The sequence below is a fragment of the Gossypium raimondii genome, chromosome 13 (assembly GCF_025698545.1).
Source record: "Gossypium raimondii isolate GPD5lz chromosome 13, ASM2569854v1, whole genome shotgun sequence".
Lineage (NCBI taxonomy): Eukaryota > Viridiplantae > Streptophyta > Magnoliopsida > Malvales > Malvaceae > Gossypium > Gossypium raimondii.
Genome location: NC_068577.1, coordinates 7,053,377 through 7,077,301, shown reverse-complemented (window position 1 = coordinate 7,077,301; position 23,925 = coordinate 7,053,377). Strand labels below are relative to the sequence as shown.

The window sequence follows — 23,925 nt, the reverse complement described above, 5'->3', positions numbered from 1 at the left end:
GCCTTGATCGCTAATCACACATGGGATCTTGTTTCTTTACCAGAGGGTCATCGGGCAGTTGGCTGCAAATGGCTCTTTCGTATTAAGAGAAATACTGATGGTTCCATTGCCAGATATAAGGGTAGACTGGTGGTCAAAGGGTACCTACAGGAAGCTGGAGTTGACTTCCAAAAAACCTTCAGTCCCGTTGTCAAACCAACCACTATCAGAGTGGTTCTTGCGTTGGCAGTTTCCCTAAAATGGTCTCTTCAACAAGTTGACATAAATAATACCTTTTTAAATGGGGAATTGAGTGAAGACATATATATGTCACAGCCACAATGGTTCGAACAATGTGGATTAACAGGAGAGCTTCTTGTCTGCAAGTTGAAGAAAGCTCTTTATGGTCTTAAACAAGCTCATCGAGCCTAGTTTTAGAAGTTAAGGGAGTTTTTGATTGTCACAGGGTTTAAGGCTTCCAAGGCTGATAGTTCATTCTTCAGAAAGGTGCTCAATTGTTGTACGTTTCAATCTATGTTGATGACATTATAGTTACAGGCAGTGACTCCCAGGAAATTGATCGGTTTGTCACTAAACTCAATGCTCAGTTTGCATTGAAAGACCTTAGACAGTTGAGTTACTTCCTTGGCATTGAAGTTAAGTACACATCAGATGGGATGTTTCTGTCCCAGACTAAATACAACCGGGATTTACTTTACAAAGTCTCCATGGAAAGGTCGAATGCTCTTCCAACACCAATGATCACAACTAGTCACCTGTCTGCTAATGAAGGGAGTCCTCTCGAGGATGAACATCACTACAGAAGTATAGTGGGTGCCTTACAATACGTGGTGATTACGGGGCCTAACATTGCCTATTCAGTAAACAAGGTGTGTCAATTCATGCATAAGCCATTGGATGTCCACTTCAAAGCTGTTAAGAGGATATTGCGGTATCTACAAGGGACGCTGAGCTATGGTTTACAGTTCACTCGAGCTTCTAAGTTTTTACTTGAAGGGTATTCATATGCTAGTTGGGGGTCTGATGTTGATGATCGCAGGTCCACCTCCGGGTTTTGTGTATTTCTTGGAGGGAATCCAGTTTCTTGGAGCTCCAAAAAACAACAAGTTGTCTCCCGTTCTACAGCAGAGGCCGAATACAGGAGTGTTGCACACGTAGCTGCAGAAATGATTTGGATCCAGTCCCTGTTAACTGAGTTGTGTGTTCCAGTTTTGCCCAAAGCTTTGGTCTGGTGTGACAGTTCAACTGCGATAGCAGTTGCAGGAAATCCTATTATGCACTCAAAGTTTAAGCATGTGGAGTTGGATTTTTTTTTGTCAGAGAAAAGGTGGCAGCTGGAGCTTTTCAGGTTGGTCATGTTCCAGGTTCTCACCAAATTGCGGACATACTAACAAAACCTCTATTAGTATCAGTGTTTAACAGATTTCGGGATCAGCTTCGAGTTGTTAACATGAATTAGAAGGAGTTTTGATCAGCAAGGAAATAGATAAGTATGGGGAATATTAGGAAGTAAAGAAGTATCTGTTAGTAGTTAGTAGTTAGTAGTTAGTAGTTAGTATCAGTTGTGGTTAGTTACAACAGTAGTTAAGTAACGGTAGTTTGCATTATATATGTGTACTCTGCATGAGAAGTTGACTATGATTGAAAATACAATTTTGTTTCTCTTCAGTATTTTGTTATCTTAGCAACCCTCACTGCTACTTTTTACTATTATTTGCATTAAAACCCCTTTCCCAACCAACCATAAAGCCATGGGAGACACCCCGTAACTTAGCCTGGCTGATCCAACTATCAATTCATAACACTTAAAATATGACACATGTATATAATCGTAAGCCCTAAATCTTATATATAAAAATGGTTGAAGATGGTTAAACCCAAGTGATAAGAGGGCAGAGTCCACAAAAGTCAAATTAATCTGAAGTTGTTACGAAGGAAAAACTCAATTTTGACTTGGTGGCTCTAGACCAAATCAGTGTCTTGGACAGCGAGTAATGTGGGTTTTAAAGTTTTGGAAGACTTAAAAGAACACAAAAACAAGTATGATGATTAAAACGAAACTAAATAGCAACATAAATAAAGAAAACAAAAATAAATGTGAGAGATGAAATAAATAAATTGCAAGAGATGGATATATCATATATGGATAAGTGCTCGATTGAACTCTCTGAAAATAATTTTTTGATAAACTCAACCAATTGCTCTAACTGGTCCTCCAAGAATGAATCTATGACAACTTAGAGCTTGAAGAACTTCCCCAAAATCTTGAACAAGATTAAACTTCTAAATGAATAAAAATTACATTTTGTAAAATAAAATACTCCAAAAATATTTTTATTAATCAAATAATAAAAAATAATAATATATATTTGACTATAGAAAACATAATATCATATAATATATATATACTACTTGGAAAACAAGGAAACTACATTTCCTTTTATCTCCAAGCAACCTATTCATAATTTTACTCTTTTAAGTTAAATTAATTTAAAAATACTTAAAAATTCGTAATAAATAAATTGCTAAAATATAAATTTCATAAATACATTATTAGACTTATATGTAATTAAAATTAAGCATTAAAATTAAATTCAATATGATTAAACTCGAATCAATTCCGTAATAATTCTATCTAGAAATTTTGCTCACGTAGTCTTACTATAACAGTTATAACTTAAGCTCATGAACTCGAAATCAAGTAAATCAAAATGCGTTTCGAGTTGAGAGATAGAAACCTCATCTGTCAGAAAATATCTTAACCCATAAATATTTGAATCCCATCCAAAAATATATAGTAAGTCAATTAATTTTCTAGAATTAAAAATTAACAAATTTAGTGAACTTATTTTAATAAAATTCACCCCTTAAATTAGATACCTATGGTGTAGTCATTTATCACCCCTTTGCATGGCTATTAGTTGTGGTTGTGTTTCAACTCATAAATTATTTTGTAAAAATCGAGTGTTTCATAATTGTAATTTATTTGTAAAAGATAAATAAATTTATAAATATAAATGAAAATTCTTGACAATATTATATATTGTCTTTTGAGTTTAATTAATACCAAAATTAAAAAATAAAAATTTAATTTAATTTGAAAAATATTAGATTCAACTTAATGTAATATAATATAATAGCATTTTAAACTTCGTACAAGACATAGACCTAAAATATGCTAGTGACCTGTACAAGAGAAAGGGCAGAGGCCAGCGATTCTAACATCAAACCCAAACATGATAGGCTTACAACGTACAAATCATATCAATTTTTTTCGTCATGGGTGCGATACGAGACTTTTGCCTGTAATTTTGATAGCGTACTTATGGCAAACAGAAATGCCATGAAGTGTGTGAGTCCCGGCCTATCAAGTCATTGTTTGTCGTATGATATTGGATCCATCACAACAAGAACGTGCCGATCAAACATGTCAGTACCATAGATTGAATAGCTCGTCAATAGTCCATTCAACAACATAAGATGCTGATAGGAACTACCATATGCTACCCTTAGCATATTTGACGCTAAGGAGTAGACAGCCATGCACAATCAAACCAAAATACACGGCAGCATTAGTATTGCCCACTCTACTGGTGGTGTCGGAGACGTCAACCTTAATGCAGAAATGACTGCAGGATCATCAACCTAAAATCTGCACAGAGAACTTATGGTCGCCACCTATCCACCACAAAAGCCTCCCCTCCATCGAGAAGAAATCCCCAACATGAAAGTTTATAATTACGTTATAATTTATTATATCATGTTTGATAGTATAAATTGTAATTACATAACTACATAATTTTAAATTTTAAAATATATTAATTATTATAAAAATTATCACCGATAATCGAAAAAATTTTCTCTAAACAAATAACAAGACTTAAAATCAAATCAATGTTTGTACTATGCTAGGCAAAAAAAAGTATTTGACAATACAATTACAAGTAAAATCAACAAGAAAAATGGATTGAAGAAGATGATGAACAATAGTGAGGTAATAAAAAAGTAATAAATGATTACATGATGTGCATGGTCAATCACCATTAGGGATTTAATGGTTGGGTGGCCAAAACGATAAATTATTATAACGACAGTGGTAGAGGCGAATCTAGGGGGTTTGGTAGGGGCCCCGGCCCCCCCTAAAATAAAAAATTTTAAATTAGTAAAAATAAAATTATATTTTGGCCCCCTTAAAATTATAAAAAAATTGATTTAATCCTCTAAAAATTATAAAGTTATAGACTATTAAAATTTAAATTTTCATTTCGGCTCCCCCTAAAAGAATTTTCTGACTTCACCCCTGGATAGTGGTTAAATTATAAGTATTTTTTATTTGAATGACCAAAATAAAAATGCCAAAAAAATTGGACTGCTAAATAATTTACCCTTTAAAAAAAGCACCTTCCTTCCCAAAAGTTTCGGCTTTTGTATATTAAATAAATGAAATTTTTTTTAATCAAATGAAATAAACGAGCAATTTACCATTAAAAGCTTATTTTTTTTAAATTTACCGAAATAGGCCTGGTATTCTATTATTTACCGGAATGAGCCCTTTTCCCCTAAATCGCATCCAAGTCAGCGCAAAGTCACGGAACGTGTCAGGAAATTGCGTCCACGTTAGCGCGCTTTGCTGACGTGGCAGCAAATCGCGTCCACGTAAGAGCGATTTGTATCCGCGTTAGCAAAGCGCGCTGACGTGGACGCGATTTGCTGACGTGTAGGATGTTCCTGGGGACGCGATTTGCCCCGCGCGTGAACAATGTAACGGTCATTTTTTTGACCGTTGGCTCCCCAACGGTCCAAAAAAAAACTATAAATACCCCCACCCTTTTTTTTCCACAAACTAATCCTCTCTCAAATTTCCTCTCAATTTTCTCTAAATTTCCTCTCAATTTGCTCTCAAATTCCTTCCAAAATTCTCTCAAATCCATATTTAATCTCAATTTCTCTCAAGTTCCTCTTAAATTTCTCTTAAATCCCTATTTTTAAATAATTTAAAAAAAATTTATTTTTTTTAAATTTTTTTAAACCGTAAAAATTTGTACGATTTTAGCAATGGCCGGAGAATTGACTCGTCTTGATAAGCAGCACATATTGGTGGAACAAATGAAAATGGTAAGCGTTAAATTTAATTTTTAAATATTATTTAAGAATTTTTTATTTATGTATTTTTAGATAATTATTAATTTATTATTTGTTATAAAAGTCTGTAGATCAGATATTGGAATGCAATATCTGGAATATGCATGCTCCTCCATCACCGTTGATAGAGAACTACCTGCGGGAAGCAAGTTTTTGGAATGTGGCGACGGTAGGGGGGATGCGAGGTGGACCCAAAACTAATCAGTGCGTTGATCGAGAGGTGGAGACCCGAGACGCACACATTCCATCTTCCATGTGGAGAGTGCACTATCACTTTGGAAGATGTCAGTCTGCAATCGAGATTGCCGGCAGACGGGTACCCAGTCATTGGGTCTGCCCAATCTAGCGATTGGGGAGCGGTGTGCTACGAGCTTTTGGGCGCTATTCCGGAGAAAATGGACGGAGGCAAGCTCGAGATGGGCTAGTTACGAGACACATTCCTAGATCCGGATGAAGATTCAACCGAAATAGAAAGAATCCGATATGCTCGGGCATACATTCTTCAGTTAATTGGAGGTTATCTGATGTCGGACTCGTCACGGAGCCGCGTACATCTAAGATGGCTGCTAAAACTCGTTGATTTTAGAGCAGCTGGTGAATTGAGTTGGGGGTCCGCCGTCTTGGCAACATTATATCGAGAGATGTGCGGGGCGACGCGACCGAGGAAAGCAAAAATCGGAGGTTGCCTGTCACTACTGCAGTCATGGGCACGATTTCATTTTCCATTTCTACGTCCTCGAGTGGACCACCCATATACATTCCTACTCATAACGAGGTAAATTTTATATTAGATTTTACAATTATTATGTAGATTTTTAAAAATAAAAGTATGCTAAAAATATATTTAATTAGGTGGAACCATCCGGCAAGTCATGCTCGATTACCTATCTCCCTTGAAGATATACGACTTCTATTAGACCAACAATCGAAAGCACATGTAAGTATTAAATAAAATTGATATTTCCATCATTCGCTAGTCGATTGGTATTTAGTATTTAGTATTTAGTATTATGTATATAACTAATATTTCTATCATGTTCATATAGTTTCAATGGACACCATACGAGGATCCGGCAATTCGTGCAGTAATTTCAGATGAGTTCTTACAAAATCCAAACGCTTGGCAAGCGAAAGTCGCGTTGATCAACTACGCGACCGTGGAGATGAACCAGTCAGACAGGGTGTTACGACAATTTAGATGTAGACAACCAATTCCCGTAGAACCTGAGGTGTTTGACGATCACCACAAAATTGACTTTCGGTAATTGAATACGGATTAGCCGAGATACTGGTCCGAGTACATCCAAATGTGGGAAGATCGGTATGATTATATACCTACTCGGGAACCGATCATCGTTCTAGAGTTAGCGTGTGTGCCGGAATATATGCTATGGTTTAGGATTCATGCCAAGCCGTATTTACTGTCGCCAGAGGAGAGGCAGCGGCAATTACGTGTCTAAAGGGCAAGACGCGGGCCTTTAAATCCAAGACAACAGGATGACGACGCTAGCCCCTCAACGAGGCCCAGATATTCACCCGACCTATCATCAGCGGCCATTCAATCACCAGGCCCAATGAGAGCACCGACACAGTCACCCGACCCAGCAGTTCAATCGATGATATCCACACAACCGCCTTTTCAGATGATGCCATGTGCGTTTCCTAGCCCTTTTATGTATCCTAACCCTTATATGTTTCATTTTTCGAGTCCTATGGTAGGTTGGAGCCAATGGCCCGATTTAGCTTCATTTCCTATTACGCCAAGTGGACCGCCGATGTATAGGCCAATAACGTATGAGGGATCGCAAGAGGGCCATCGAAGAGCTCTTCTTTTTACCAATCCCCACCACCGTATGGGTTTCAAACACCGTCGCCGTTGGTGATGCAAACACCTCCACATTCACTATTCTATCAAGGTAGCTCATCGTCCCAACTCCGACAACCAGATGCCCTACCGGAAGAACCAGAATCCCCGCTGGAGGAACCACAACTACCGCCGGAAGCTGGACAAGGGAGGAATCCAGTGCGTAACTACCAACGGACGCCATGTGGTAATAAATCCGGCGGGCACGGAGATTGATTTTTGTATTTAAATTTATTTGTACAAACATTTTGAATATTTTGATATTATTTGATGTAATAAAATAGAAAAAATTTTGAGTTATTACTTAAAAACCCTAAACTAATTTATTAAAAATTTATAAATTTATAAATTATAATTAAATGCATAATTTAATTGACAAACATTAAACCCTTAACCTAAAAACCCTAACCCTAACCCTTAACTTAAAAACCCTAACCCTTAAATTAAAAACCCTAAACCCTTAACTTTAAAACCGTAACCCTTAAATAAAAACCCTAACCCTTAACTTAAATATAATTTGATAATTTTACTAATCATTAATAGAATTATCAATTAATAATTTTACATTTACATAATGTTAGATTTGAAAAAATGTTTTGACTGGTACTAACAATTAATAATTTGATAATTTTACTAACAATTAATACAATTATCAATTAATAATTGAAAAAATATATTTTTTTTACAATTACATTCAACTATTGCGATTAAGGCATGATCGACTTGTATGGCCTGGATTCCTACACCATCCGCACAACTTCTGTTGATTGGCTGTTTTTCGGATATCTATATTGCTACGTATTCTAGTCGAGCAAGATCGACTCTTTGGTTTGCGACGCAATTCTCTATCCGGTAACAGCTTAAAAGGAGCAGAGATTCGGGTGGCCACTTACGTTCATCTGGGACCGGTGGGAAAATGTGTCTCAGACGTTGTACATGTTTTCTAATTTGTACACTTCGTCCACATAGCTCATCGGATCCAGACGGAGATTCTGACAAGCTGCAATAACATGAGCGCATGGATAACGAAGTACATCAAACATCCCACAGTCGCAAGTTCTATTTCGCAAGTGTACACGATATTGCCCGCCAACAACACATTGGTACGATCTATCAAACTCTGTGACGCGAAACCATAAGTTGTCTCGATCGTGGCACACTGTGTGCATGGTGTTTGCCCACGCATTGGCCTTGTTAATTTCTTGAACTACCTTACTGCACCATACATGGCCTTCCTGCATCTGGCCTGCATAACTTGCTGCTCGCTTTGGAAATAATGCCACCAAATGAAAGTATATCTCTCGCACAACCGATGTTATCGGTAGATGGCGCGTTCCTTTAAGAATAGAATTTATGCATTCAGTCAGGTTTGACGTCATATAGCCATATCGTAGGCCGCCGTCGTATGCTTGTACCCACTGTTCGAAACATATGTTACAAAGATAGTCCACCCTTTCTCCGTTAATTGAACGTAAAATTGCCAAGATCTCGTGAAAATGGTCTTTATTTATTTCATACCCTGCCAATATAAGTTCATAGCGAATATTACATACCACTTCTACCAATAAAACTAATTCAAATTGACAAACGAAATAACATAGATATAGACTAAATACCCATGTTGGTCACTTGTCGTCATTCGCTCTTAGATGGATATTTCCTGTAGTAGTTGGAAGTAACATGTCTTAGGCAATATCGATGGTGTGTGCGCCGCCATAAGCTTCCCTACCGATCAAATGCAACTAGTATACCGGCTCCCCGATCTGAAATAACACAGATATCAGGTTGGGGGCACACATGCCTCCTTAACCTAGAGAGAAAGAAATCTCAGTCATTAGACGACTCCCTGGTGTTATTGCAAATGCAATTGGTAGAATTCTCCCACCGTCATCCTGTGCCACTGCAAACAATATCCGATGAGTATACCTACCAAACATAAAGGAACCGTCAATTTGTACCAATGGCTTGCAGTATGGAAATGCGTCTCGACATTGCTTAAAGGTCCAAAACAGGCGTTTGAACACTTGGCATCTACGTAGCAATCGGCCGTTGTAGTATGCATGTTCCGTTTCGAGGTCTGTGATGGCACTTGGGACGTATCTTTCTAGCACTTGACACCACTACCATATTTCAGTATATGAGGCGTCCCAGCCACTATGCATCTTCTCCAACGCCTTTTTCTTAGCTATCCAAGCCTTGCGGTAAGAGGGCATGTACCCCATTTGGCTACAGATATTGGCAATTAACACCGGCACTGAAGTCTTGAGATCTGCTTTTATCGTGGGCAGTATCAAGCTAGCTAACATAGTTGAATCCATCTTGGGATGATCTTGTGAAACAACTATAAACGGAGTACATTAAATAATGCAACATTACATAATAAAAGTATTATTCAGAAACCGTCAATACTGTATCTGCAGCACATGTATGTGGACCTTTGTACTTTTTAATCTCCCACAACCCTGTCCTTTTCCTTAACGAGACGTAGATTTTCCATGAACATGTGCCGTCTTGCACCGCACACTTCACCTCAAACTTATTAGATTTGGATTTAACGACGTGGTAGTTAACACCGTTTTTGATGTTATGTTGTTTCAAAGCACCAATAAAACTATCCTTGTTGGTAAACTGATTACCAACTTCAAATTCACCCGAATCAAGCCCCAAACTTGTACGATCACGCAACCGGTATGGTAGATCTGGAAACTCTAACGCATTATCTGCAGACAGATCGACATTATGCATATGGGATGGAGGTGAGTATGCTCTGAATCGTGGATTTTCTTCTTCATCTAAACTCCTTTCAGCATCTTCAGGTTCTGTTGGAATAGGCTCCGGTTCAGAAAATAAGCCAACTTCTGCACCATCGGGCCCCGGCTCTCTAGGTGGATCCACATCGGAGTCATCTTCTAACCCACAATCATCTGCAGCGTACGAGGTCCCCCCACCGGTTGACGTCGTAGGGAGTACATCATCCCTTCTTCTGGGCATTTCATAACGTCCCCAATTGGACGTAGATTGCCAACCACTAGAACTTGATGACGTTCCCCAGTACGTATTTTCAGCATCAAACATCGAGCCACTAATGTACATGTCCCATCCATCGACAGAGTGTCTTACAAGGGATGTGCATTCGACACCGCTACCAAACATGGGCTGTTTCGTATTTTGTAACCCGCTAACCGAGTGTCGGCCAGGGGTCGTGTATACATCTCGAACACCGATCGTAAGTACATCATTTGGCGATGTAAATTGTACATATAACTCAATATAAGGTGCTCCACTAGCAAGATGAGTCTACACCATTGCCTCCAAGCTACGAGCACCTTTTATGTCGAACGAGTCATATGTCACCGGATTAACAGAAGAACAAAATCGATACATAATAGACAAAACTTTCATTGGCGTCGTTCCAAAAATTTTACGCCTAATTCTTTTACGAAGTTCTATCAAGTATATGTTTTGGTTAAAAACCAGTCGCACCGTATTTTCGAACAAAAAAATAACACCATTCTCAATGTGGCAAACCTCACCATCATAATAAATAACAACACTAATACGTTCACTCATATTTGAAACTCTAACCTTCTTAACCTCTCTAAATTGTTTCTACTGTGACTTATGCATTCTGAGAACATTTTCTGCCTCATTTATATCCTCAGCCCAAACATGCTACTGTAGCAAAAGCGATTCTACGAGGGCTTGATTTCACAAATTATTTTCAAATAGCATCCTGCTAGAAGCATTTTTATACTATTTGCTCAGAAACGTTAACTCGAAATTATTTTTCCAGGACCTACTGTAGCAAAAGCGTGTCCACGAGGGCACGATTTCACAAATTCTTCTCAAATAGCATCCTACTTGAAGTGGTTTTTTAAACTATTTGCTCAGAAACGTCAACTTGAAATTATTTCTTCCAGGACCTACTGTAGCTAAAGCGCGTCCACGAGGGCGCGATTTCACAAATTCTTCTCAAATAGCATCCTTCTTAAAGCGTTTTTTTAAACTATTTGCTCAGAAACGTCAACTCGAAATTATTTCTTCCAGGACCTATTGTAGCAAAAGCGCGTCCACGAGTGCGCGATTTCACAAATTCTTCTCAAATAGCATCCTGCTTGAAGCATTTTTTTTAACTATTTGCTCAGAAACGTCAACTCGAAATTATTTCTTCCAGGACCTACTGTAGCAAAAGCACGTCCACAAGGGCGCGATTTCAAAAATTCTTCTCATAAAGCATCCTGCTTGAAGCGTTTTTTATACTATTTGCTCAGAAACGTCAACTCGAAATTATTTTTCCAAGACTTACTGTAACAAAAGCGCGTCCACGTGGGCACGACTTCAGAAATCCATCTGATAAAGCATCCTGCTTTGATTTTATCTTAAAAACCCATAAACACGAAACGTAATCCAATTTTGAATAAATTATAATTAATTTGATTAGGAAACCCTAAACCCTAATCTCTTATTTGTTTACTTTTTCTCCAAAACCCTAAAATTTCTAAACCCTAAAATCCAAAAACCTAACGTGGGAAAAACGGGCAAATCGCGTCCCCAGGGGCGCGCTACGTGGCAACAAATCGCGGCCACGTCAGCGCGCTTTGTTGATGTGGACACAAATCGCGCTTTCGTGGATGCGATTTGTTGCCACGTCGAGAAAGCGCTTCTGACGTATTCGCCATTTTCCGCACGTCCCGACATCACGCCGACGTGGACTCGATTTAGGGGAAAAGGGCCCATTCCGGTAAATAATAAAATATCGGGCCCATTTCGGTAAATTTAAAAAAAATGGATTTTTTTGGTATTTTGCCCGAAATAAACCATCACGTGATGGCAAAAAAAAAATCTCCTTTTAAATTCTCATTTAAATATATGTTAAATTTTACTATTAGTCCTTATAATTTACAAAAGTTGTGGATTTAGTCTCTATACTTTAATTTAGTCATTTTTAGTCCTTATACTTTTAAATTTTAAAATTTCAGTCATCACCAAATGACAACTATTAAATTCTTTAAGTTATGCTATTTCCAAAATCTGATTTGGCAAATATATTATAATATTTATAATATCATATCGGTTTATTATTTCCTCATATTACTTACTAAATATTCAGGTTTATAAATTAATAATTGTCATTTAGTCAAGACTAAAATTTTAAATTTCAAAACAGATAGGAACTTAGCATGATTCAATTGGAGAATATGGACTAAATCTACAACTATGTGCATAATATAAGACTAGTGATTAAATTTAACCAAACAGATCTAATAGTTACGATTTAAGCTAAGACTAAAATTTCAAAATTCAAAAATATAAGGACTAAAATTAAAGTATAAAGGCTAAATCCACAACTTTTATAAAGTAGAAGGACTAACGGCAGAATTTAACCTTAAATTTATAATTAGAAACTTTTAGAAACTTTTTAAATTCTTAAAATTAAATTATAGAAAATTGAAAATGATCACATAGGTGATACATGAGATGACAGCCAATCCCACTTGTAAAACCACATTTAAGTATGGTTGTAATTTTATTATCACATGTCCCAAATCTATTCTTTAATTCCACTTGTGACATTAATTTATAACCTTTTTTTCATTTTTATTTAAAGAATACAAAATAAAATTTAAAAGTAGGATGAATTTAACGTTTCACTTTTTCGACCCCGAAAATAATATTTCAATTTGATTTGGTATAATTATTCTTATTTGATTGCCATAATTATTGATAATAAATAAAAATTAAATATTATGTATAAAAATAAATATTTACATTTTCAATTTTAATTAATTTTAAAAGATAATTAAATTTATAAGTTTCAGTCAAACATTAATGTTTTAATTTTATTTATTTGATAAATAGAATTATAAAATTGACTTTATTATTAAATGCCTATCACTGTTATGATCTGTATTTCCAAAAAATAAAAATAAAAATAAAAACGTTTTAACGTTGCCTCCAGGCCTCTACTTTTTAATATTTTTAAACTTTAGTCCCTCTACTTGTTTGGTTTGAAAAATTAAAGTATAATTGAAATTTAGAAATTTTTATTTTGTTTTCTTGAAATTTTTAGAAAATTTTAAATTTTTAGAAATTTTCATTTCTCCTTTAAAGTTTTTAGAAAATTTTAATTAGGTTGCTCAAATTTTGAAAAATTTCATTATATCTTTTATTTCTTTTGAAAATTTTAATTAAATTCTCTTAAATCTTTTGAAAATTATCATTAATGTTAAAAAATTACAAAAATTTAATTTGACTCCCAATTTTTTAAAGCAAAAAATCTCATTGAACTTCTAAAATTTTACTAGGCCCCACAAATAGGGGCGAAGTCGAAAAAATATTTTTAGGGGCGAATGAAATTTTAATTTTTAATAGTCTATATTTTTATAATTTTTAAAGGATTAAATCAAAATCTTATAATTTTAAGGGCCAAAGTATAATTTTATTTTTATTAATTTAAATTTTTAAAATTTTTAAAGAGCTTAAATAGCCCCCTAAATTTACCTCTGCCCTCAAAACTTAGTCATAAAATCCGTGGTTGTAATTACAAGTAATACATAATTTCAAAATAGTTTTGGAGAGAATGCATAAATAATTAGATTTAAATCAAAATTACGTAAAATGTGAGTGAAATATAGGGCATTAAGATCCGAAAGCCTCAACCTTGTCCAACACGGGCCTTAGATATATAGAGGAACTAAAATATTGAAATTAAAAGTAAAAGACTAACTTTCAAAAATAAAAAAATATATAGGGACTAAGAGCATAATTAGACCTCTAAAAGAAACAGAAATCATAAAATTGATTTAATACTGTTTGTCTTCTTCGAATGAACACATGAGAAATGCAGGCAACGCAATAGAGGGGTATTCATCGTTTTGCATGCCAATCACAGCAAATCTAAATCAAAATCGGAAATTACTTTATAATATTAATATTCTAAACCATGGGATCTAATTTTTGTAATTTAAAATATCTTTTCATTGTTGTTAATTATAAGGAAATAAAAAGTTCAAAAAAATGAAAGAAAGAAAGAAAAAAGTTTTCAAGATTCCGATCTGGAAAGTACATAATGGTGTTTTTGGACTCATCTCAATCAATACCCAATTTTTCTATTTTGTTTTTAAATTAATTATTAAACAATTATTCGCTTTCCATTGCAGATGATAAAGACAACTTTCCCAATAAAATTTTTTTGGTTTAGTTTTCATATATTTTTAAAAAATTAAATCTGCTTTTTTTTTCTTTACGCAAAAAGCTATAAACTTGAGAAGACTGGAGAGCTAATTATGTTTTTTCTCTTTGATGGTTTTTTTTAATAAAATAAATAAATTTATAATTATTTGATGAAAAAGTTAGTGAAGTGATATTTTTTTTTTCACAGTGTGATTTAATAACTGCAAATCATATACGTGCAAGTGAGAGAGCAGTATAAGGAGGGCAGGTGGCAAAGCTTCCAAGGCCAAAATACATTACCATCTATTTTCTTATTTGGCTTTTGGGGTTTTTTGATTTTTTCTTTTTGGTTCTTTTTTTTCTCTCTGTTCCCCCCTTATTTTCTGTTTAGCATTTCAGTTTTCCAAGAAAAAAAAAATCTCATCAACCCAACGACAAGTACCATTTTATTTTGCTTATTTGATGCCACAGGTAATGGCAATTTGCTTTGTTATGGCGTTTTCTAAATCCAATGATTCTTGAGAATCTTTATCATCATCAGCTTTGTGATTTTGCCATATAATCTGCCTTCGCTTCCATAGGTAATGTTAACCGTTTTCTTCTTTTTTTTTTGGTTTTTTTATTCGATTTGGACATCTGGGTTTTAATTTCTTTTGATTTTTGTACCTTTTTTTGTTTCTTTCTTTGTTTGTTTCCATCTTTTGTTTGTATATTTTTTTCATGGTATGAACTGTATGGTCCTATGGGAACTATGATATTTTTCTCTCTACAGATATAATGGAAGGGACTGGTTTAATTATATTGATCCACAATCTGGGTTTTCTTTTTGTTTTCTTGTTTAACTTTCAGGGTACTTAATTTAGTGCTCATTGTTGAGGGGATCTGTGAAAATGAATGGAGCTGTGCTTGTAGCTCTTGCAGCAGCCATTGGTAATATGTTGCAAGGATGGGATAATGCCACCATTGCAGGTGATTTTTAACTTATGCAGTTCAACATTGAGACTCTTCAGTCTTTTGGACTAAAATGATCACTTTCATATGTGAAAGATCTATTAGAAAAGTTTTGAGTTGATCATATAATTGACTTGTTTCTATCTTTAATTATATGTTTTCTTTGTGTTAACATGCTGCAGGTGCTGTTTTGTACATAAAGAAAGAGTTTAAATTGGAAAGTGCACCAACTATAGAAGGCCTGATTGTAGCCATGTCTCTTATCGGAGCCACCTGCATTACTACATGCTCAGGAGGCATATCCGATTGGCTAGGTCGTCGCCCCATGCTAATAATCTCGTCCGTCCTTTATTTTCTTAGTGGTCTTGTGATGGTATGGTCTCCTAATGTTTATATCTTACTTTTGGCAAGACTTTTGGATGGATTTGGGATCGGTTTGGCCGTAACGTTGGTCCCGGTTTACATATCCGAGACTGCACCACCAGAAATAAGGGGGTTGCTGAATACCCTTCCACAGTTTACTGGTTCCATTGGAATGTTTCTATCATATTGCATGGTTTTTGGAATGTCGTTGTCGGAATTACCGAGTTGGAGATTGATGCTTGGAGTTCTTTCTATTCCTTCCCTCGCATATTTTGGGTTAACTGTATTCTACTTGCCTGAATCACCAAGATGGCTAGTAAGTAAAGGGCGAATGAATGAGGCGAAAGCAGTTTTGCAAAGGCTACGTGGCAGGGAAGATGTTGCTGGTTAGTCTATCTACGGTGACCCTTTTAAAATCGCTTACCTCCATGCACATTGCTTTTGCCACCCCAAATTGTGTTTTTTTATATGCTCTTGTTCATGTGTGCTTGTTGAATCTCACAAGATAGGTACTTTTCAATGGTTGTTAATTATTACTCTTTGCTCCCACTTAACAAAGAGGGAAATAGAAACCCTCTATGGTTAAATTGATTTATCTGACAATCAAACCAGTCAAATGTTTTGATTGAATGCATATCTTCTAATTTGGTCCTTGGTAATTGAGACGTACCATAACTTTAGTTTTAAAGTAGCAATCACTGCCAACCATTGGCTTTATATGATGAATAATGATGCATCATGTTGGTGATACTGATATTATTTAGATGACAGGTGAGATGGCTTTGTTAGTTGAGGGACTGGGTGTTGGAGGTGAAACATCGATAGAGGAGTACATAATTGGCCCGGCAAACGACGACATTGAAGACGAAGATATATCTGCTGATAAAGATAGAATCAAGTTATATGGACCTGAAGCAGGTCAGTCCTGGGTGGCCAGACCAGTCACCGGACATGGTAGCAGTATAGGCCTTGCGTCTCGGCATGGAAGTGTAGTTAGCCAGAGTGCTCAGCGTCTTGTGGATCCTCTTGTCACTCTCTTTGGAAGTATCCATGAGAAGGTCCCTGAACAAGGAAGCACACTTTTTCCGCACTTTGGCAGCATGTTCAGCATGGGAGGTAATCAAGCTCGACATGAAGAATGGGATGAAGAAGGTGGTGCTACCATGGAGGGAGAGGACTATGCAGCTGATGGCCCCGGTAATGAATCCGATGACAACTTGCATAGTCCTTTGATCTCAAGGCAGGCAACCAGCATGGATAAGGACATTGTTCCAAATGCCCATGGAAGCCTTTCAAGCCTTAGACATGGTAGTCTAATGCAATCAACTACGGGAGAAGCAGTTGGTAGCATGGGGATTGGTGGCGGTTGGCAGCTGGCATGGAAATGGACTGAAAAGGAAACCTCGGATGGGAAAAAGGAAGGGGAATTTAAAAGAATCTATTTGCATCAAGAGACCGTACCTGAATCTAGGCGTGGGTCAGTAGTTTCTCTGCCTGGTGGTGATGTCCCTGCTGACACTGAGTATGTCCAAGCTGCCGCTTTGGTGAGTCAGTCAGCCCTTTATTCCTCAGAGCTTGTGAAGCAACATCCGGTTGGACCAGCTATGGTTCATCCAGCTGAAACGGTAAAGGGACCAAGTTGGACTGATATCTTTGAACCCGGAGTCAAGCATGCTTTATTTGTAGGGATTGGAATTCAAATACTTCAGCAGGTAATGTGAAGAGCCTGACAATATATATTCTTCTCCTTACCTGCTTATTTCGCACCTTAAATCTCATTTTCTGCATTACAACCTGCTTTGCTAGTTTTCTAGGAACATGATATCAGTTTATAGAAACATATATATTTCTAGCTTTGGAATCTAAATCTTGTTTAAATGTTAAGAAATAACATTCCTGGAATACAACACATTGCACTGCTAGAAACAGCCCCCCCCCCCTCTTCTTTTTCTTTTTTTGTATTTTTGCATTTGTAGCAGAATCTTGTGTAACCTTATACACAGCATTCTTTGAAACGGCTCGATGCGCTGCCGTCATTGGGGTATGGTACTGTTGTAAAAATTATCTTCCACCTTTGCCTTACGTGCTTATTGAGGATCCTTTGTTTTCTCTTCTTCTTAAATGCAGTTCTCTGGTATAAACGGCGTTCTATACTACACTCCCCAAATTCTTGAGCAGGCAGGAGTCGGGGTTCTTCTTTCTAACTTGGGCCTCAGTTCATCTTCTGCATCGCTGCTTATCAGTGGCATTACAACCTTGCTGATGCTTCCAAGTATAGCTGTTGCCATGCGGCTTATGGATATTGCCGGTAGAAGGTAAAGTTTCTTCCTTTCTCGAGTTCCTTGGAATGATAACAAGTCTCACTCGAGAGCATAAGATCTGTTCCATTGAGGAATTCATTTAATTTTGGTTGAGTTGAAATAGCTTAACACTCAAATGTTCCCATATTAGGATAGAAGTTATTAGTTTTGTAATTGCTATTTCATGATTTCATTAGACGATGCCATGCCTACGATTTGAGTGTCACAGTTGAATCGAGTTTGGTTGGATGCCTGCAACCTAACCTTGATCTGCTCTTATCGGTGAATCATTGTCGGTGTCTTCCCTTTGTTGCAGGAGTTTGCTACTCAACACACTTCCTGTCCTGATAATATCTCTTGTCGTCTTAGTCGTCGCTAGTGTTGTGAAAATGGGGAGTGTTGTGCACGCATCAATCTCAACTGTTAGTGTTGTGCTCTACTTCTGTTTCTTTGTGATGGGATTCGGGCCAATTCCCAATATACTGTGTGCCGAGATCTTCCCGACACGGGTTCGTGGCATCTGCATTGCTATATGCGCCCTTACTTTTTGGATTTGCGACATCATTGTCACATATTCGCTCCCGTTGCTGCTGAAATCAGTTGGCCTTGCCGGCGTCTTTGGCATGTATGCAGTCGTATGCGTTATATCATGGGTGTTTGTCTTCTTAAAAGTTCCAGAAACCAAAGGCATGCCTCTTGAAGTCATTACAGAATTCTTTGCAGTTGGTGCAAAGCAGATTGCAGCTACCAAGGACAACTGAGTTCAGTTTATCTCTTTGATTTTCATGGATATTGAAAGTTTTGATTTTTGTTCAAAATTTCTCCTTCTCATTCGAATAGGCAGAGTTTGATTTATGTAGAACAAGAAAAAGAAAACATAATGTGTTTCTCTATTGTTTGTTGCAATTCAAAGAGAATCCTATCTTTACGTATATGCTACATTACTTTCATATATGTTACATTCTATGTTCAATGTTACTCCGAAACACATCTAAGTCCAAGTAACATACAGATGATTGAATCTGCTAAGTGCTAAAACCATAGGAGGCGAACCGGTAGAGCAGAGGAAAGGCGGGAAAAGCTGATTCTTTAGAACTGGAAGATGAAGTGAAACCTTAAAATTTATACATCCGAGTGCATACTGTCCCGTTTTCTTTTTGAGCTGCTTTTGGATTTCTCAACCTTTCCATCAACGAATGAGAGACATGTACGAAGATGTGCAGAGAAGGAATTGTTACGACTTGTAGAATCCAGTTCCTCAGGACAGTGTCGGCTGTACTGGCGAAACATCAACAAAGAGTATACAAAGAGAGCTAGAACACATGCGATTCCGCATATAAGAAATAGTCCCCAGAAGCTTTGTAAGTCGAGCTGCTCTGCTTCATCCTCAGATTTCTCAGAACTACATGCACTTCTTGACAGCCATTTGTCGTGAATCTTCTGAAGCTCGCCGTTCTCGGATAGGGCAAGAATGGCAGTGGACATGTCAATGGCTAACGGAGAGTCTCGAGGAAATGCCTAAGAAAAACCATTTGCTGGAGATCATTTTTCCGCTTGTAATAGAATGGAGATATGGCGTTGCAGATCAAGACACTATAACCAGTTGAATTCTGCATATTTTTATAGCTCAAGGAAGACTCTAGCTGAATTTCAACACGCAAGTTGAAGAAACTTTTTATATAAGGATGAATGTTGGCAACTTAAATTGACTCGATTTACCGAAATGTGCACAGTAGAAAAAAGTTTAAAGGAATTAGCATATGATAACTCACAAAGCCCCATGCACGTTTGGAGAACTCCTGGCCTCTAATCGAGAATTCACATCGGTCTGAGAGGAAGAGATCCACGTACGGTCGCTCATCGACTACTGCAGCTACTTGTCTCTTCTCAAGGGCACGGGCATAGTCTTCTGGTGAGCCAAGTTGAACAAGTCTAGATTTCGGAATTCCCAGTTCCTCAGTTAGATATCTTTCAGCAAAAGACCCGATTTGGAAGCCTATTCGTTCACTGCTACTAATCAAAGTATCAATTCCTTTGATAGGCGACGATAACTGTTGCACTGTGAGGATCGATGTCAGGCTCGCAGTGTAGCTTGAATTGATTATCAGAACTACAAAAAGCCAGATAATCAGTACAAGGCGTCCAAGTGTGCTCACTGTGTTTTCTCCTGAAAATTTAGAAAACCCCAGAGTTGGTATAATGCTATAATAGACGCCAGTGATTCTAAGTTCTAAATTTTCTGTAGGAACAAGTGAATTGTTGAAATAACAAAATGAAAAGAACCTACTATGTGAAAAAAACATCGTAGAGAAGCTGAACCTGCAAGGGGAAAAAATGGAGCACAAAACGTAAAGAGTCAGAAAGACAATGAACAAGTTACGTGTGTAATCGAATGAGATGCAAAGATAGATTGTATATATGCTGCATGTTCAGTGTAGTGAAAAGAATGGTATGCTTCTTGTAGAAATGACAATGGTGATCGACCGTATACAGATCCATAAGTACTAAATGGTTACTGCCCAAATAATGCTGGATTTTTTCTAATATTCAGAACCCTTCATCATAAACCTGATCCAATCATCTGTCGTTAGATTTCAGGTTTTATAACATTCAGCAGATGTTAAATTTAGAGCATTTATGGATGCTATAAACTAATGCATAAATACATATATGAACTTCATATATTTATGTACTAACGTTAAAATTGTGACAATTTGCTGCCTCGGAGAGCCCCGGAATTCATCATTTATTCTGTGCTCAAGGACCCACACAACCGATCCTACAATGAGGAAAAATGCTGCTGTGACTGCCCACATTGATGGAGTAAATGGCCGTGAGAAGGACCAAGGGTTCGAACTTATCTTTTTTACTGGAGCTACCACAACCAGCCCCGATTCAATATATGGTTGAGTGAAATCTACTATTCTCGTCCGGTCTGTCACAATAGCAATATCACCTACTGCGCCATCAAAGACCTACAGAAACACTATATCAGAATTCATAGGAAAAATAACTATTTATCATTTTTATTATTTAAGAAACCAGTTGCACTTTCAATGTGTTGTATACTCACACCAGCTGCGATTTTACTGACAAGCTCATAATAGCTAGGGTTCTCATGGCCATTTCCAAATGGAATGAACCTGTATGGAACAGCATATGGCATCAACTTAATTGCAGCAAGAAATACATCTATGCAATATCCTTGCACCTTATTTGTGCCATTGACTACTGAGACAAAGTCTCGGTAACTAACTCGATTTGGGACTACGATTCTTAATTCTCTTCCATTGTTTGGGAAAACCCAACCTCGAGGCTTTATTGTTTCTCCTCCAGGCCATACCACACTGTCCAGGTGTTGGTTTGAGCTAGAACGATTAGGCTTTTTTCCATAAAGTGTCTCTGGTGGCACAATGGAAAGACCAGAGTGGTTAGACCAGTATCCAACTTGTCGATACCCAGTTTCAACCGTATTAATAATGTCATACGAAGGATTTATGAGGAACCTGTCTTGATTAAACCGAACAGGGCCTGTCAAACCGGTCATCTTTGTCTCTATTACATTCTTAAGCAACTGCTTCCCTCCATCAAATATACTTAATGCAGAAAGATTTAGATCCATCCCAGTAAGACTGATTAATCGTTCATCATTGGAAAACGAAATGTTGCCACCCTGATCGAATAACAACTTTACTGCACGAGCAATCATCCAGACAGTATCATAGGCAAAAAGACCATAAGGATTTAACCCAATAGAACCATTACTCAGCTGGTTCCAACGTGAAATAAAGTCCCTTTTCCTTTTTGAATCAGGTGTATGAGGGCGAAGCGTTAGTGCTCCTCGGATCGAGTTTGCTGTCTCAGGTTTAAGTGGGGAAGTTGAATCTAAAACAGTGGATAGCCAAGTAGAAGCTATCCAAACATATCCTTTCTCCATCATTCCAAGGCTCTTGGCCACTTCAAAGACCAAGAGACCTGTTTTCGAGAAAGTGTTAAGAACAATAACCCGAGATTCCATCATTTGAATCTTAGCTAATTCTCTCAGAACATCACTTCTTTTCGCCATCGGGTCCGGTGGAAGTGTGGCTTTATAAGATATCCTGCAACGCCTCTCAGCAAGCTGATCATCTAACATAATTATACCATTTCGGTTCTGATTATCATCACTAAAGACAGCAATCACTTCAGCCCAACCAAAGTAACTAACCATCTCAGCAATGGCAATCATCTGGAACTCGTCATTAGGTGCTGTTTGAACAAAGAACGGGTACTGCAGAGGTGACAGGCCGGGATCCAGGGCTGTGAATGACAATAATGGAACATGGAGCTCATTTGCAAGATGTGATAGAACATGTGCCATCACAGAACTTTGTGGACCAATTATCGCTACAGTGTCAGTCTCCATAAACTGCAATGCTAATGAATACCAAAAGAAATTGAAATCATTATCATTTCACCATGAAAACACTCCTCGAAAATGAGGCATAAGCATATAATCTGAACATCTGTATTGTTTCATCAGAAGCACTGATATTTGTTTGTACTAATTCATTGTAAACATAGAGAACTAGAGATGGATATGAATGAAATTTAACCGAACTTTTATGGAGCTACGCGTTTGAAATAAGAGGAGATTGAATGCTATGAATAATGGAACATGGAGTCCATTTGCAAGATGTGATAAAACATGTGCCATCATAGCAGTCTCCAAAAGAAATTCACCATGAAAACACTCCTAAAAGATAAGGTATAAGCATGACATATGAATATCTGTAGTGTTCCATCAGAAAGTAGTAATATTTATCCTAATTCATTGTAAACATAGAGATCAACACGGGATACGAACGAAATTATCCGAACATACACGGAACTAAAGAGTTGGAAATAAGAGGAGATTGGAAAGAGTATACCTCCAATAAAGCTAAGAAATGAACTGTAGTTTGAATCATGGAGGGCAACAAACAATTTCCTCCCACCAAGAATACTTGGATCAGAGTTTATATCATCCTCAGCTGCCTTCATTGCAACCTTTGCAACTTTCCCATTAATGGTGTCGAATGAGAAAATAGCTCCAACATTCACAACATTAGGCCTCAAAGCAGCTTCCTCTGGAAACACTTGAACAAAGAGAATGAAAATTGAAAGCAACAAAACCAAGTTGATCATGGTCATAAGCAATGACATTCCTGATCAATGACCATATATATATATATATCATCAAAGAGATAATGAACAAATACCCTAAACCCAAAATTAACCAAAATTTATATCATCCACAGATAAGTAAGGAGAATCATTTAGTTCCAAGGCAAGTAGCAACACTAACAAGACCTAAAGGCAAAGACCAAAGAGAACAAAAAGCAATTTAAAGATTTCAATTTAGTAAAGTAAAATCTCATAAGAGAATATAAGACAAACCCGTGTCAAATTCTGACATGGAGAACCCAAAGAACAATATTTAAAACCAAGAGCATAAAGCTTTATTTTAATATATATATATATATATATTTAAAGAAGGTACAAAGCAAAGAAAGCACCCATAGACCCCCAAAATGGACGGAAAAAAAAAAGCAAAGCAAAAGCAAAAGCTCACAAGCAGCTCAAAGCAAAAACAATCTTTCGTAAGAAGAGCTCAATAAGGATATTCCAATGGATGCAATAGAAAAAGCAGCCAATGGAACAGAGAAAGAGAAATGCCCACTAAAAATAAAAATAACTTTTTTTTCATTATTTTGTTATTAGAGCTTTCAGTTCATGGTCTCCTATTGGTTTCAGACATTGAGGTGCTTTTCGTTTTCATCCTCGTTTTTATAAAGGAAAACAAACATTGAAAACATGTTAAAATTGGCAAAATAAGGATTATACGTCGTTTTTTTTAATTAATTAGTTGTTTAGGTGAGTTTTAAAATTAATAAGAGAAATAAGCCGATTTTAGCACAGATGGTAGAAAAGCACATCCAGTATTTTCTCTCTCCTAGGTTAGGGTTTTTTTTAAGGTTATGGTTTTTATTTTGTTAAGGTTAGGTTAGGGTTTAGGATATTTTGAAAGTGTTTAAGGTTTTCGACTAAAACGACGGAAGTTCTTAGGTAATTTTGAGGGGTCGGGGATGTGATAATGTGCCTCAGCACACA

At 36.9% G+C, this 23,925-nt stretch overlaps 2 protein-coding genes across 4 annotated transcripts; one reads left to right on the top strand and one right to left on the bottom strand.

Moving 5' to 3' along the window:
* The first annotated feature begins 14,384 nt into the window (after nt 1-14,384).
* On the top strand, nt 14,385-18,725 carry LOC105782545 (monosaccharide-sensing protein 2). The gene is made up of 6 exons (XM_012607344.2): nt 14,385-14,760; nt 15,029-15,148; nt 15,313-15,879; nt 16,265-17,205; nt 17,621-17,808; nt 18,110-18,725. The coding sequence occupies exons 2-6, from the start codon at nt 15,070-15,072 to the stop codon at nt 18,552-18,554; spliced, it is 2,220 nt and encodes a 739-aa protein (XP_012462798.1). The 5' UTR covers nt 14,385-14,760; nt 15,029-15,069; the 3' UTR covers nt 18,555-18,725.
* On the bottom strand, nt 18,665-23,561 carry LOC105782544 (glutamate receptor 3.2). 3 transcript variants are annotated; one of them, XM_052626784.1, is made up of 6 exons: nt 22,704-23,561; nt 20,867-22,209; nt 20,491-20,768; nt 20,081-20,112; nt 19,566-19,960; nt 18,665-19,436 (listed from the first exon to the last, which is right to left on the bottom strand). In XM_052626784.1, exons 1-6 carry the CDS (start codon nt 22,975-22,977, stop codon nt 19,287-19,289), a joined length of 2,472 nt encoding a protein of 823 aa, XP_052482744.1. In that variant the 5' UTR covers nt 22,978-23,561; the 3' UTR covers nt 18,665-19,286. The 3 variants fall into 3 exon arrangements, with proteins under 3 accessions (XP_052482744.1, XP_012462795.1, XP_012462796.1); XM_012607341.2 differs by having other exon boundaries at nt 18,665-19,311; nt 22,704-23,557; XM_012607342.2 differs by having other exon boundaries at nt 18,665-19,311; nt 20,867-22,201; nt 22,704-22,890.
* Between the last annotated feature and the right edge of the window lie 364 nt (nt 23,562-23,925).